Source organism: Antrostomus carolinensis, unplaced genomic scaffold, assembly GCF_000700745.2.
Source record: "Antrostomus carolinensis isolate BGI_N321 unplaced genomic scaffold, ASM70074v2 scaffold2500, whole genome shotgun sequence".
Lineage (NCBI taxonomy): Eukaryota > Metazoa > Chordata > Aves > Caprimulgiformes > Caprimulgidae > Antrostomus > Antrostomus carolinensis.
In genome coordinates, this window is record NW_010288871.1 from 2,905 (window position 1) to 18,665 (window position 15,761).

The window sequence follows — 15,761 nt, forward strand, 5'->3', positions numbered from 1 at the left end:
CATGGTAGCTAATTATTCATGGAGTGCCACTTGTTGAAATGCCACCTCACTACTAGGTAGAAATCCTCTCCTTGGGACTGCCCCCAGGGTCTTTGGCTAGGCTAGGTGGGAAAAGCTGCCCTCTTTCTGCCTCGGCTGTTCATTTTCTGTGTCTTAACCAAACGTGAAGTCTACAAAAATTTCCTTTTGTTCCTTCCTCTTCCCCTCCCTGGCCTTCACCCCACATCCTCAGGATGAAACACAACATATTGAGTATAAAGCAAATATATTCATTTTGTTTTTAACTAGCCATATATTATATGAATTTGTGGAAAGACACCTACTGTACTGGGCCTGGATTGAGCCCAAGGACAAACATTACAATAAACTCAAAATGAGAGAGCAGAGCCATAAGGTTAAATACATGGTACATTATTAGTGCCATCTTTCCAGGATAGCTTCTCCCAGTGATAAGAATTAGCAAGTTCAGAGGTAAATTTCCTTAGTGATATGGAACACACTCTAGAAAAGTGTGTTATTGCTAATAATAGCAGTGCCTGAAGGATTCTGGTCAAGATGTTGATCCAGTTGTTCTAAGAACAGGGAGATGAATGGGCTTTGCCTCAAATAACTTTTAGGGTGATACAAAAGCAAACGTAGCCATAAAGGATAGAGTCTGAAGAGAAAGGAAAAGCATTAAGGGCATGTATTAATGGAAGCTGTCTATGTCCAATTCTCTATTTTGTCTCTATTTTAAGACACAAAAAAGAGAGAAGATAAATCTTTAGAAGCCCACAAACAGTGCTTTGGGATGTTTCTTGATGAAATAACACGTGTAGTTGAAATGAAGAAGGTGATGGGTGATGGCAAGGTGTTGCAAAACTTAAACCAAAAAAAAAAATCTTTGTGATGAGCAAACATGACAAGAGATACTTTTTGGAAGACAGAAGAGCTTCTGTTGTCAAAACAATTAAGAGTGGAGTAGAGCTAGAAATGAGCCAGAAGAGCAATATTATATAAAAGTAAAACAGCAAAAGGGAGCAAAATTGCATGAGTCATGGGGATGGAAAGGACAGGAGGAAAAGGAAATGGGAAAGGATAAAGCCAAGAAATGGAAAACCCTTCAGAGAATGATTTCCATTCTGAGCTGCTGAAGCAGGGTAAGAGCAGAAGCAGGCAGCATTGCTCAGTAAACCACAGCAGGTAGGGGTGGGCTTGGTGAAAGTGGCTGGGGGCTGGGACCTCAGATAGAACACAGGGCATGAGGGGGTGGGTGGAGAACAAAAGGCAACCAGAGCAGATGGTGAAGGTGTAAAGATTGACCAGAAAGAATGGGCAAGAAGATCTGTAATCACTACGTGGTACTCCTCACAAACTAGGATAAAGCATTATCTCTACAGCTTTGCATTTCTTGATTGTCAGGCAGTAAATGTAAACCCTCCAGCTGCTAGGCTGTGCCTGGCTGCTCTGGTCCCAAGGAACTGCTGTCACAGATGTGCTCTGCTAGAGCGCAGTTGCATGAAAGGAGCTTGGGTTAGCTTATCTGTGTTCCTGGTATTGAACTTCACTTGTATTTGCAGCATGTTGTAGACAAGGTGATGATACAGACAGTGTGGGCTGTGTATTGACATTGTTCTCCTGAGCCAGGACAAGCAATTTCAGGCTTGGCACAGAAGTTTAAGAAATGTTTTTAAGAGATCTTCACAGCAGTCAGTGCTAATACCAAAGGGGCACTATGCCAAGATTGGATCATCTCATAATCCAACTAATCCCATTATGCCAAGCTTTCTGTGGTCCCTCAGTTTGGTAGCAGTCTCAAAAAATCACTGTTTTTAGTACTGATTGCTGACCTAGTATGGGCTGAGCTGAACAAGGTGCTCCGACCCTTTAATGCACTGACCAATTTGACTTCTCATGAAGCAGCTCAGCAGAAATATTTTTTAACATTTTATAGTTCAAAAAAAACCCAAAACCATTTTATATCCAATACCTGCATCTTCTTTCAGCTCATCCAAATGCAGATCCTCACCCAGCGAGGTCGCATTCGTTGTGGCTGCTGTTGTACTCTCTTGCTGCACCTCTTCTGAGGCAAGTGCCTGGCACACAGGAGCTGGAGGGTCACTCTGCGTTGCTCTCGTGGCATCATCACCAGTGCAGGCTTTGCCTTCGGTATCTGAAACACCAAATCATTGAATCTTAACTAAACCATGAGCAGTGAAAGCTGAAACTCCCTGCTAGCCTCTTGAGAAGAATGAGTCTCAAAGATGCCAGTGCTCAGGGGACTGAGATTTGTCTTTGAGCAGCATGTAATTTCTAACAGTGCTGAGCATCTGTAATGCAAAACTTGTGGAGATCAGCCCATCTGGATACTAATAATCACCCAGTTTTCTCAAGGGGGCACCTTTTTCTGTGGACATCCCACGGTCTGGGCAAATGGCCATTGTGCATGTACAGGAAAGCCACTGTCCTCTGTGAGCACCTGCTATGTGGGAGATGAGCACAAGCATGAGAAATTAGAGCTCTCTGGGAGGAGGCAGTTCCTTGCACAAGCAGAGCTCGTGGTGCAGCACGTGCACAGGTTGGTCTGACGTGTCTGAGTTGTGTCAGGCTCTGTGCACGACACGCTGCCATCCAGCTGCCCCAGCAGTAACATCGGAGCCCTGCTGAAGATAAGGCTGCTGGCATTCCCTACCAAACTGTAGGTTTTGAGCATAGTTTTAGTTACTCAGCTTTGAAAACTGTGTCCTCTGTGATTGAGCTGATCAGAAATTCAAATCCCTCTTCATGCAGACCTAGAAACTGCTCCCTGTGCTTACTCTGAAAGATTTTTGTGTCAGCGATCCCTGCAGCTGTACGCATCTTGATGACTGAAGCTTTTCTGGTATTCTCCTATTCAGGCAAGAGTCCTCAGAATACAAACTACCCTTTTACTTCACGACTCTCTCAGAATTTACAAGATCTACATCACTGTTGCAAATCAAAGCAATTACTTCCCGCTGTAGCCAGCAGTCCGTGCTGATGGACATGTCTGCTGTCCACCCCTGACCACCCAACTTGTATTTCTCAGCCCTAGACACTCCTTTCTGGAAGCTCCTGACAGGGCTTATGATATCATGACAAGTTTCTTGAACATTGATTTAAAATCAGTGCTAGCATTCACAGCTACTCCTTTTTAATACTATTTGGACAATCTGCAGAGTAATTTATTGCCCTTTTGGGTAAGGGTATCAGCTTTTGGCCCAGAGATGCTGCGGAAGGGATGCGGTATTTTTGTACGCTGAGCTCACTCAGTCTGCCTCATAATCACGTTTGGTGAAAAGTTACTGTTCTTAAAATAGCCCCTGCGGTAGCACAGTTGCTATGATACAAGGAAGGGGAGGGGGGGAAAGTTCATTGCCTACATTTCAGCTCATTGTGAAGGCAGCCTATAGATAATGATCGGTGTATTAACAGCGGCCTGCAGTATTTGACAGGCAGCCCTTATCTCTCTCTGCTGTAAGTACAGGTACATCTGATCAGTTTTGTGCTCAAAATAGGGAGAAATATTGGGGGAAGCTCCCTAAATGTTCTCAAGGTAACTCTGCTTTGTACGTTCGTCACACCCTTCAGAAAGGCAAGCTGCTGACAGCTGTGCCACCATGAAACGGCAGTCAGAGAGACATGAGTTCCTTCAGATCCTGGCCGATGGCAAGTGTAGTGACTAACGAAGAAATGACAAGCAGAAGACGGAATTTCTGTTGAGGAGTGTCTGAGACTCACAACAGTGATGTTCCTGGTCAGAAATGATCAGCTCATGCTTAAATCAAAGTAGGTGTGCTGCTTTGAGTGGCAGTGGGTCCCAATGCTGTATTTTAGAGATAGTCAGGGGACAGGAGAAAGCACAGATCTTAGATCCACTGGTAAGGAAAGCAGCAGGACAGTCGTGAGTGAGTATTGCAAAGTAATCAGAAGAAGGGCTGCAATTTATATTGGGAATGAATCCCACTGTGTGCCAGCTTCAAATACTGAAGCTGCATTTGCCCTCTGTGAGCAGAGCTGGAGAGGAGAAGACAGAAGGGGCTAGGCTGTGCAACCTTGTCTGCGCAGTATGTCTGGGCAGCTGGGTTTTGGGGTTGTGTGAGGAGAAAGAGTGACATAACCTGTTAGGATGAGTCATCACCAAAGCAAGGACGGTGCAATTTCACCCTAGGCTGCTCACAGATTGATGCAGATTCTGTGCTCGCTTTGTGGTTCGCTCTGAGCCAAACAGTCCAGTTCAAAATGCTGCTGACAGACCTTGTGCTGCGAAACCAGAGTGTGACACAGCTATTGTAAATGCATGAAGGAGATCTGGAGATTTCTCAGACTATAGCTTCATCCCAGTTTGGGCTACTTATGAAAGAAAGCAGGAATCAGGTCTCTGGAAGTGAAGTAGAGACTGATGAAATGGAGGGATTTTAGGATTTACTCTGGTCGTTTAGCATAGTCTTGCTGCTTTGACAATTGCAACTTACTGCACAAACGAGGACTTAGCCTTGAAACTGCTGCCACTTCAGCTCAGTCCAAGTAGGGCACTAATCATTTACTGAGAATTATTTGGGTCAATTTTTGATTCCAGTTAATAAGCTACTTCTCCTAATAATATAATAAAATAACCCTGGAGATTCACAACACTCTGTAAAGAAGAATCACTTGCAGGCAGCTGCGATGTCCTTCAGCTGACTGTTCGCCATTCTTTCCCTTCTGGGCAGCAGGGAGGCACTGAAAATCTGTTTGATTATTACAGGACTCCCTGCAACTTTACTGCAGACAGGTGAGCAGCCTGTTTGCAGCGGCCTTTTTGAAAGCACAGCTTGTCCTCACTTCTTACTGGACTACATGTATTTATTTAAATAATTTTAATTTTGTTAAAATGGTCTTGCAATTTAGCATCATCTGTTTTCCTCCCAGCTAGTTCTTTATGCATGCAAGAGGTTTATTGATTCATTGTTGTTATTATTATTATCTTTTAATGTGCCTTACAGAAGTTTTATTTTACTGTGCTTTTGTAAAGCTATAGGTACCCATGTCTTCAAATTCATGGTTTATGGGGAACTTCCATACTCCTAGCAGAAATGGGGTGTATTTTTCTATCCCATAGTGCTAATAGGCTAACTAATTATCAAGAATTATGAGACACAGAGTTCAATGGACAGAATTAAAAATGAGCTTTCTAAAAACTTCCATTTTAGAACAGATTAGTGGTTTGATAGATTTTTTTTTTTTTAAAAAAAAACTTGAGCATAAAACTCATTAAAATATATCCAATAAAATAGTATGAAAATAGCTTTACTGGGAAAAAAACCAAAACCCAAACCTGTTTAAAATGCTTTTTTCCTGACTCTTCAGCTGCTCGGTTACACTCCAGCATAGCATCAGTGAGTATTGTCCCACAGACTATTTATAGGCATGGCATTTGTTTTATACAAAGAAACTCAATTATTAGTTTCAAAGAATATAAATTCTATCTATCAGATTGGTCAAACTCAAAAGGCCAATCTTTTTTTCACAACAGTACTTTCTGCTATAAAGTTTTCAAAGTAAAGATGGATTTATGTTTTTTATCTCTGTTTAGATGGAAATGGCAACTGGGATGTTGTCCATAACACTGGGAGCTCACTTGATCTCACAGAGAACTCATCCAGATCTCTGTCTCCCTTGAGGGCTTTGGAGCAGGGACATACAGAACCACAGTCCTTTGTGCATGTTTCTGACACTTTATCAGCTTTCATTCAGTGATTTCTGAAAAGCTGAACCAGGAAAGCTTTAAAATGACACTACCAAATGCTTCACTTTTCCATGAGAATGAAAACCAGGCAGAATGGTAATATGATTTGTCACAAACTTGGTTTACCGGAAAGACAGCTGAAAACATCAGATTAGTATCATTTGATGAGATTTGGATTCATGGGTTGTACATGTTAGCTGAATGTTTAAGTTTATATTTATACCAGCTTTAGCTGACTTTCTTGGCAGTAGGATTTAGCTAGGTTTACAGCAATTGCATAAAAGATATGTACCAGCTCAGATTGAACCATATATAAATCAAGTGAAGATGGAGTTGCATTCAAGATGGTAAAACGTCAAAAATTAGAACTCCATGAATTGATTTCAGCAGGGAGGAATTTGAAGAAAGCTGTGCTTAATTCACATACTGAATTTTCCTCTCTGTTTAGATTGAAGGTTTTCCTTTTTATATAATTTGATTGTTAGGTTTCTTCTTTTCCAATTATGTGTTTCCACCTATTTTCCTGAAAAAGACTCTGATAAAAAAGATGAAGAATTTTTACTTACCTTGTTCCATCATCTCCAGAAGGCCTTTCTTAATGAGTTCATCCCGACCTTGTCGTGCTGTCATCTTCTTCTCCAGCACTGCATGAAGTAACAGCCCGTTAACAAGAGAATATTCATATAATGGAGTGAACAAGTGGAAATTCCCTTTCGTCTCAACTACTGTGTGCTTGGAAAGGATCTTGTTTTGGGGAGCATGGACTGGTCAGCCTGTTTGTGCCTTTTCCTTTGTTAAAATAACTGCAAAATCACCCACACGTAGGGCTGAGATTTATGATCTAACCTAGTGTCTGATCACACTGAGTGCAGATCTTGGAGCCTTCATGCTGTTTCATACAGCGCTTTGGAGCTGCCTCAGGAAGCAGTGTCCTTTACTGTGACACTCCATGGGGTATTGGGGCAAGTGGCAACATCCTTGTCTTAGGAAAAGCCAAGTGAGTTTGTCTCCTTACTGATCTCCTGGTACATCCCTGGAGACTAGCTGAGAGCATGCAGTGCTTTGTGCTGGGCTCCTTCCCTGCAGAGGCAGATACTTGAGGGAAGGCATTTTACATGCTGCAGCTCCCTCCTGTCACTTTTCATAACGTTACTGTGACTTATATAATCTTCACCCCAAATAAAAGGGGTGATGATACTTGGGGCCAAAAATGTAGCATATTTTGGAGAAGGGACAGCCCATGAAAAGCAGTCTGTGTCAAGGCTTGTGCTTCACACTCATATTGTAACCTTCTCTTCTAAATGTATGTTATATTATAATCTTATATAGGAAGTCAGTCTATATGTCTCTTCCTAGCCTTAAACGTTATTAATCTGTAACATGCTGAAGTCTCTGAATGAGGTTTAGATCAGGTCACCGTTAACATTTCCTTTGTAAGCAGATTTCAGCCAAGCTAAGCTTTGCTCTGTGCAGCATCACTCTGTTGTTCTCATCCTACCTGCAGACGTCTGCTTTAGCTTCTCGGTTTTCTTTTTCCGCCACTTCCATGGTTTGAAGATCCTGCCCAGTGTTGCCAGTTTGCTGTTCCTCCTCACTGGCGGAGTTCGAATCCCTGAGACCAAGTAGTCAGAACGCATTGCAGGGGACTGCTCCATCTCATCTGAGAGGGGAGGAGAGAGGAAAGCCAGCTGTTAGACAAAACGCTTCAGCAGAGACTTAAAAAGGGGAGGCAAATGGAGGCTAACAAGCATTCAGTCTAGTCACTGAGGTAAGCAGTGTAAGACTTGGAGAGTCTCTGCATTGCTGGAGCTGTTGGTCAAGCTGAGGGACACCAGCCAGAGGCGTTCAACCTCACTGGGCCAGCCAGGTGCTTCCTACCAGCAGCTCTCCTGAGTCTGATCTTGCACAGTACCTGTCTGGATGCCAAATATTTCGGTATCTCCACTGCTGCCATTCCTTATGGGCTGTTAGGCCCACAGAGAGGGGAATGTGCTGAGTTTGTACACCCCATGCTTTGTTCCATCGCTTTCCTGCCTTTGTCCATGCCTGGTACTCGCCAAGGTAATGGTGTTACTCTCCCTCCCAAGGGCTGTGTGTAACTGCATTACAGCCGTCTGAAATGTGGAGAGCTGGAAGCTCCCAACAGCTTTAATAGGAGCAGTAGAAATTTAACACATCGGTAAATCAGGCCCATGCGGCCTCTGGTTAATCACATAAATGTAATGTTCATTTAGAAAAATTTAGACCTCTATGAAAAGCTGAGAGGAAGTGTGAGAAAGCTCAGGTCCCTTCTGAATTCCCAGCTTCAGCTCTGTTCTCAGGCCACAGGATGTTGCTGCCTTTTAAATGAACTCTTTTCACATAAGCTAACACAGAACACACTGACTTGTGTCAGCTCATGCAAATCTTTTCTATAAGAATAGTTTGTTTGATATGTGCTACGTAAGTAAAATCTTAGAACTATTGTGCAAATTTATTCCTTGAGGAAGCTAAGGGGAAAATTCTTTGCCTTTTGTCCAGCCAAGCCACAGGAATTCAGAGATAATGCTTCAGCTGGAAAAGCAATTTAGGTATTTTTAATATTTTGTCTTGAAAATACACTGTAAGTTTTGCTTATAGACGAGTCTTGCACAAAACAATCATACTGACTATTCACAGTTGTGTGCCAGCCAGTACCATGAAAGAAAGTAGCACAGCTCCATAAATGGGGTTATTGATGCCTTTACTGAGATTTGTATTTGAGAACCAACACGGTGATTGTTAAAGAAGCAGCTGCCATCAGTCATCAGACATGTTACATAAATAAAAACTGAATGACAATTTCGTAATTTTTTTTCCAACAATCAGTTATTATTTAAATGAGCAATGTAGAGCTGTAAACATACGTACATTTCCAAGTCATTTCTCTCTGGAACAACAACATTTATCATAAATTGCATTATGACTGCAAGATAAAAACTATACAGCATCTTCTAGGCTTCGTTTTTAAGTCAACAGGGTGAGAATGCTTAAATCACAGCATGGAGGTGGGGATTTCCAAGTAAACAGGAAACAATTTTTGGAATATTATTAAACACAGCAGGGGAATCAACACATTCCTCCTCTTCCATTTAATTTTGAAAATACTGGTAATAGAGATGAATCATCCAGTGGAGACAAACTAAAAACTTGGCCACATGAACTATCAGAACAGAGAAAGGCTGTAACAATTCTGCTGCCCATTGTGCACACCCAGTGAATTTCTTTCTGTGTACTGAATTTAGAACATATTTTGTCTCATTCCACAGAGTTTATCTTGAGGTTTAATTTAGAAGAGATTTTAAATGTATGTAAAGAATCTATTTTTGCCTTTGAAAGAATGGTGTCTACCAAGGTGATATTTATGATTTACAGTTTGGAGGTCAATACTGAGAGCAGAAACTAGCAATAAACCTAGCACAGAAGGAGGGCAGTAGCCTACAGACCACAGCTGGAGTGCCAAGATATCATGCTTCTTTCCTAATTGCTTATTCAAAAATGAGAAGTATCGCAAAAATAAGCTTTGAAGAAGTAGAGCTGCTCCTGATTATAGAGGTGGCAATGAGAATGGAAAATGGCAGAGTAGATATGCTATTAATTTGCTATTATGATTATTTTAAAGCTGTAATAGAAGCCTCAGAAAATAGTATTTGGTCATTTCTTGTGACATCCCTTGAGTGGGGATGGAAATGTTCTCAAAATTAGCTCATCTCAAAAGAGCTGTAGATCAGACTGTAAATCAGACCCTTGTCCCTGGAAGCTACAGTGGAGTAGGACAGGCTCAGCTCAGCCATCCCTGGTCCTAGCTTGTGAGACTGCTCTGCTGCTCAAACAGTTCCTACCATTCCAGGAAAATCTCAAGCGTGTAAGTGAAGATTAAATTAGAAGCTGATTTAAAGCAGTACCTTGGCAAGTTACTGATCCTACTGCATTTCATTCAGGATGTCGATGTCTGCAAAGTGTTTTAGGCATCATCCACATGTTTCGTTTAACACTGGTAGCATGAGATCATTTTAGCTTTTTGGCCAAAGAGCAGGGGATGTAGACAGAACCAGGAAGACATTCAAACCCAAACCTGTGTGTCTTTAGCAATGTTTATTATCCCAGATACTCTCCTGAGAACGAGAATGGGGAGATATTGCAAAAGCACTAAGAATTCCTAAAGTGCCCAGTAGTGATCAGTGCTTCAGTGGTTTCTTCCATCCCCTTCTGCCATCTTGGTTGTGGAAACATACAGATTTTATGCCTTAGACTTTGGTTACAGATGAAGTACAGATAGAAATCAAATGTCAAAGAAGGAATAGTAGCTAAAATGAGTGTTCCAGTGGAGGTTTTCGTGGGCTTTTTTTTATTAATGCTTCTCATATGGTACAGACAGTTCTTAAGCAAATGGTTTTATCACCTGGTACATTCTCACCATATGCAGTTCCTACAATGTGCATTTGGAGAGATGGACACAAATAAAAATAGATAGAGACACAGTAAGACAGATGTCCTGAAGTCATAAATAACAAGGAAATGGTCTTACTGCCAATAAGAATCACAAGAAAGCCCTTGGAGCTCCTCATTTCCAGTCAGCTCATTTTTTTCTTGGTTGTGGGTTGGCTGCTTGCAAGATAAGAAGTTGACAGCACAAAAAGCAGTTCCCACGTACAGCAATGAATTCTGAAGGAGAAGGCACGCCTAAATATCAGCAAGTTCCTGCAGCCAACAAGCTGCCAAGACTTGCCAACCCTCCAACCACTCTGTGAAGTATTCAGCACATTTTTTTTAATCTGCAGTCAATATTTTAATTATGCTAACTGTTCTGTGGAATAATGTGGTTATTTCTCCCAGAGCCTGGCAGCCTGGGGCCAGGCCATGCAATTACATAGAGGATGTCTGCAAAATAAAAACAGCCAAGAGCCAAATCAAGACTCTCCAAATCAGGAGGGAGAAATGAGCAGCAGCTTACCTAGTTGTGTAATGTAGAAGGATGGGAGAGAGTCATTACACAGGGTCAAGTGAGCACAAGCTGAACCCACAGCACAGCAACCTAACCCTACCCAACACAGGGAGGCGAGGCCGGGCTCTGCTTGACCCTCACTGCTGCAACAGACCAACTGGTCCCACGCTGTCCCACAAGAAGACAGTCATCAGCCCTGTGGGGCGAGAGGATTTTGCTCTGACTGAAACTCGTTGGCTGTTTATATCAAAATTACTTTCAAGTCCCTGCTGTACCCTATTGAGGGCAAAGGCTTCTGTGCTGGAACTCCAGATCCAAACCAAACTCCTCATAAATCACACAGTTGTCATCTGCTCTGTGTGTGTCACAGGGGTGGAAGTGAATGTGCCTGTGCCCCTGCTGCTGATGCTGAGCCAGTGCTTCTTACAGCGCTAGCTGGGGTAATTTTTAGAGCTCCTAACAGTGGTCAGGTGTGTGAATGGTTTGATGTCTCAGACAACTCAAATCAGTTGAGGTGAGAGGTTCTGACCTGACAGGTATTGCTGTGCAGTACTGCTCTGGGCTGCAGAATAAACCACGCAACAGAGAAGGAAACAAACCATAATATTCATGATGTTTGGCTGCAGTGTCTGACCTCTCAGAAAGTCTGAGCATCTGCAGCTTCTGTTTACAGCAGCAGCAGTTGCGATGATCAGTGTTACTGAAAAATGCCCCATTGATTTCTCCTTTAAAATATTGTGGAGACATGAGTAGACTATTCTTCCTGTTGGTCCCTTCTCTAGAGGAATTGTGCATGCATTGTGCCATTTCTCTGCACGTAGGAGCTCTCCTGTTTACAGATGTCAAGTCCTGACTCTATCTCATCCAGCCTTCCCCAGAAGTGGGGCAGGTTTGCTGGGAGTACTGTGAAGTTTGTGTCCTGGATGTGTGATGGAAGAGTGCCCTGTGCCTGCACATAGCCTTCATTTGTACAGCAGGTGGTCTTGGTGCCAAGAAAATCATCTCTGGGTAGGAAGTGCTGTGAAACTGAGCATTGGGTTCAGTCAGTTGGGTCTGTCTTGGGTTTTTCATGATGTGCCAAAGAGTTTGTAGCTTGATGCCTGGGTTGATGATGATGGTAACTGCAGGCTGTGCTCTGCAGACTGATGTATGGCAGTTGAGAACATCAGGAATGCAGAGCCAAGTTATGCTGACCTTGCCACAGAGAGAGGCTTTAAGAGACATGGGATGCCCTCCTGTGCATACACAAATTCCAGCAAGAAGTTTATGGGAAGATGAAGGATGCTGAATTTTAATGTACTGGGAATTTTGGTAGCTTAAATTCATGGTAATGGAAGTTGTGCCTTGCTAAATCCTCTGTGTGCACTGCTAGGAGAAGGACCACTGAAAAATCTGCAACCTGCAGGCAGTTTAAAAATAACACAGCAGACAAGAGCTGCAGGCAAATTTTTAAGGCAGGCGTGCTCTGTTTTCTGATTAATTGGTTTGCAATGCAGCTCTGCATGTTTTCCCCTTTATTGTCATTGCATCTCTCTTGCAACTCAGATACAGAGTTAAAAAAGGAAAAAAGTTTCCTTTTGGTCCACTCCAGAGGGTAGAAACAGTGAGTGGAATCAAAATGACCTTTTTGGCTTTTGGGATAGAGGTCTTTTTACTACTAACTTTTAGTGCTGCCTAGAATCATTGTCTACCTCTAAAAAGGATGTTAAGGAGGATGTCACAGGGAGAGTTGAGCTTTTAAAAGGTCCATGTCTACTACTGCTCAGTCCTGAATCATGCAAGCCAGACATTTGTGAGGTCAGCCAAGAAACAGCACTTCTCTACAAAAGGTGCTCTGTACAAAGGGTCCTTTTATCTAGTGAGAGAAACCTGCAGGGGAAAGAAGGCAGAAAGGTTGTCTTGGTTTTAGAGTAAGGACTATCCTGAGCTTTGGGAAAGACAATTAGCAGCAGGAACAAACCCTTTTTCCTTAACTTAGCATCCTAAAAGAGGAAGAACTGATCACAAGGATTGAATCTGCAGAACAGGGGTCAATTGTTTGTGTCTAGGAGCCTTTGAACACGTCTGTTACGTTCCAGAGATGCAGAATTCAAACTGAAGAGCTTTTTTATTGCACTAGTAAGATGTTTCCTGTGATGGAGTTCTTCCTTGTTCTAAAAATGTTTTCTGTCACCTGCATTTCTGCAGACATGCTCTCTTTCCTGACTCTGAAAGAAAACTGCAGTGTAATGTTCCAGTTTGAAGTTTCCATTTCAGTTTTTTGAACATGTAGTATTTTGATTTTTCCAATTTTGACTGATTGTTAGAAATAAGAAATTAAAATTAGAAATTAGAAAAAAGTTTTTGATGAACCTGAAATTTGTTTAATTTTTGAAGGATTTTGTATTTGAAGCTGTGAATATTTCAATATTGGTTTGGGTTGGTTTGGAAAAATTTACACAGAATCATTTGTAAAACAGAAAACCTCGTTCTGAAGAGTTAGTTACAGAGAAAGGCAAGGTACCTGTAGGATATTATTGAATGCAATCACAAGCTAATTTTAGATGCACAGCTGCTGACATGATATAGGTTGTTGCTCTGCCACATCATATTTGTTACATCAGAAAAATATTGAAACCAAGTAGGGAAAATTACAGGACTGAGGTGCAAATTCAGACATTTATCTACGCAAATTTTTAGGTACTGTATGGTCAGCAGTGTAGGTAGAAATGGCTTGAATTCTTATCTCTCTGTTCTCCAAATTGTAATCCTTTATGTTCATTATTTCCTGCCTTGGATTTACTCTCCCTCAATGGTTTAATCTCATAAGGAAGCGGATGGATAGTGGGCAGGTTCATCCACATGATAACTACGTCATTCATTGAGTTACCTTGGGGGGAAAATCTGGCACAGTAAATTTGTGCAGACTTCAGACTCATGGAGATACATGAAGGCAGGGTAAAAATACAAAGATAAATGGCAGAATGACAAGGGGAATAGAGTCCTTTATGAGCACCATACTCAAAGCAGCTCCGAGTTCAGCTTCCACTGAGCACAGGCTGTTCTCGGGCTGTATCACCTTTCTTTTAGCCGGGTGGTATGAATCCTGATCAGGTTTATATACTTCTCTGCATGAAAATGCAAGTTACTGTGCTTTCCTTTCTACCTTTCGTGTGGTTTCCAGAGTTCGAGCTTCCATTTTTACTTCATACTCAAATGTTTGCCATGTATCCTTTTTTTATAATTCCATTGCTCTTTAGTATGTTAAATTATGATTTAACTTTTTTTTTTTTTAATTGAAAGAGGAAAGAAAACGTCAAAGCATAATTTGAGGGTGGTAGGAGGGGGCTGTGCTTGCCAGTGAAGTTTATTTCCATTTTGTCATGCTGAGCCTCCCTTCAAAATATTTGTGTTTTAAAACCAGCTTTAGCTGAAATGAACAGGGAAACAGATTATACTTATCAAAGGAAAGAGAGCAGGGAAGTAGCAACTCCAGCTAAATCTCTTAGGTAAAAATACGCTTTATATGCTTGAGATTTGTGATTCCTTCCAGAAAATGTTCCTTCGGGAAGTTGACATATCACCTAACAGCATTACTGCCATATGAGCTAAGGTGCAAAGAAATTAATCAGGGACCTTTCATGCTTTTGGATCATTGTGTCAAGTCCCAACAGCACTTCCTGTGATTTACAATGCACAGTGTGACATTAGCAATTCATTAACAAAATAAGTTTGTCAGTGTTTGCGTAAAGGAACCCACAACATGCTTTACCTGGATAAGGAAGAACTAAATAACAGTAAGAAAATGAGACTAATGAAGGATGCCTAATCATAGTTAATTCAGTTACCCGAGCCTGTACAGTATCTTCTTTTGAGAGGGGAAACTTGTCGTTTGCATGCCTCTCACCCAGTGAGAGCTTGCTTAGGCAAGAGATGGAGCAGCATCTTCTGACATTCCAAAAAAAACCCCAACAAAACTATTCACATGAAGTCAAATGAGCACTACCTCTGCAGAGGGCCAAGAGACAGACTGTGCACCAAGCTTCATCCACCTCACATCTGCAAAGGGTTTTTTACCACACACATGTTACAAATTCCCAGGACTGGGCAGTTTCCACAAGCCTCTTGGAGAGATGCTGTTCTGCAGGACACAGGGAGGCCAAGCCCAAGGAATGGCTTGAATTAGGCTTTCCATGCACTCATGGGAGCCGAGCTGTTGTCTGCACTGCAGGACCAGTGTTTCATCACCTGCAGTTGTTTAATTAGCTGTAGCCTTGCTGCAAACCTGTTGAAAGGATGTTTTTTATAGCTTCCCCTGGGAGTCTGCAGACTGAAACACACCCTGTGCTATCTCCAAGAGGCACCTTCAAATCCCTTTCACTGCAGCTTATCCCTGACCGTGGTTACGTTTAGAGGGGTGTGTAAAACCCAGGGAAGGCATCGGTGTAGGAGCACCATGCTTGCTGACAGGGAACTATCCATTGCTTTTTTCTGGCATTCATGCCCCAGAATTGACCTGTTCAGAGTTTTTTTTCTGTTTATGGGAGTCTTACGTCTGTCAGACTTGCAATCAACTGTCACTTTCTATCCATCCCAAACTTGTATGTTAGAGAAATAATCAAATCCTCATGTCCTAGGCACTTTTATGCCCTTGCAATTTAATGCCTAATTTCTTTCTTCCCTTGAATGCAGCACAGCTCTCTGTTGGTGATCTGTCACTGTTCAATGCCAGTACTGCAGATAGAAAACATTCTTTCTGCTTTGTGAAGTGCAAGAGCATCTGCTTTTCCTTTTTTCCCTTTATCACTCCTGCTGTTTTGCACTTTCACTTTCCTTACAGCCATTGGCAACACATACACATTAGTTGACATTCTCTGGTGCGTACTCCAGGCCTGCTACACAGAGTAAGAGAGAGATCTGCAAGAAAAAGTACTTAGACAACAAAAATATGACATAAACCAGAACAACTACAGAGAAAGTTAGATAGAAAACAGGCACAGGGACTGAATCCAACTTTTTTCTAAAGGTTACACATCCATTCTGGCTCCTTATAAAGCTGCCAGTGATTTCTGCATTTGGTTGGTATGTAAATTG

At 42.0% G+C, this 15,761-nt stretch overlaps 1 protein-coding gene across 1 annotated transcript in view; it reads right to left on the minus strand.

Annotated features, from left to right (window-relative positions):
- The window catches only part of LOC104524834 (phosphatase and actin regulator 3-like), a gene marked incomplete at its 3' end in the record, with an annotated part of 11,121 nt that extends 2,457 nt beyond the window's left edge, over positions 1-8,664 (minus strand). Inside the window, exons 1-5 of the mRNA XM_010167830.2 lie at positions 8,611-8,664; positions 7,638-7,689; positions 7,224-7,385; positions 6,292-6,369; positions 1,970-2,152 (exon numbers count right to left, since the gene is read on the minus strand). Of these exons, the coding sequence (XP_010166132.2) occupies positions 1,970-2,152; positions 6,292-6,369; positions 7,224-7,385; positions 7,638-7,689; positions 8,611-8,664 (529 nt within the window). The remainder of the gene's footprint in view (positions 1-1,969; positions 2,153-6,291; positions 6,370-7,223; positions 7,386-7,637; positions 7,690-8,610) is intronic.
- Between the last annotated feature and the right edge of the window lie 7,097 nt (positions 8,665-15,761).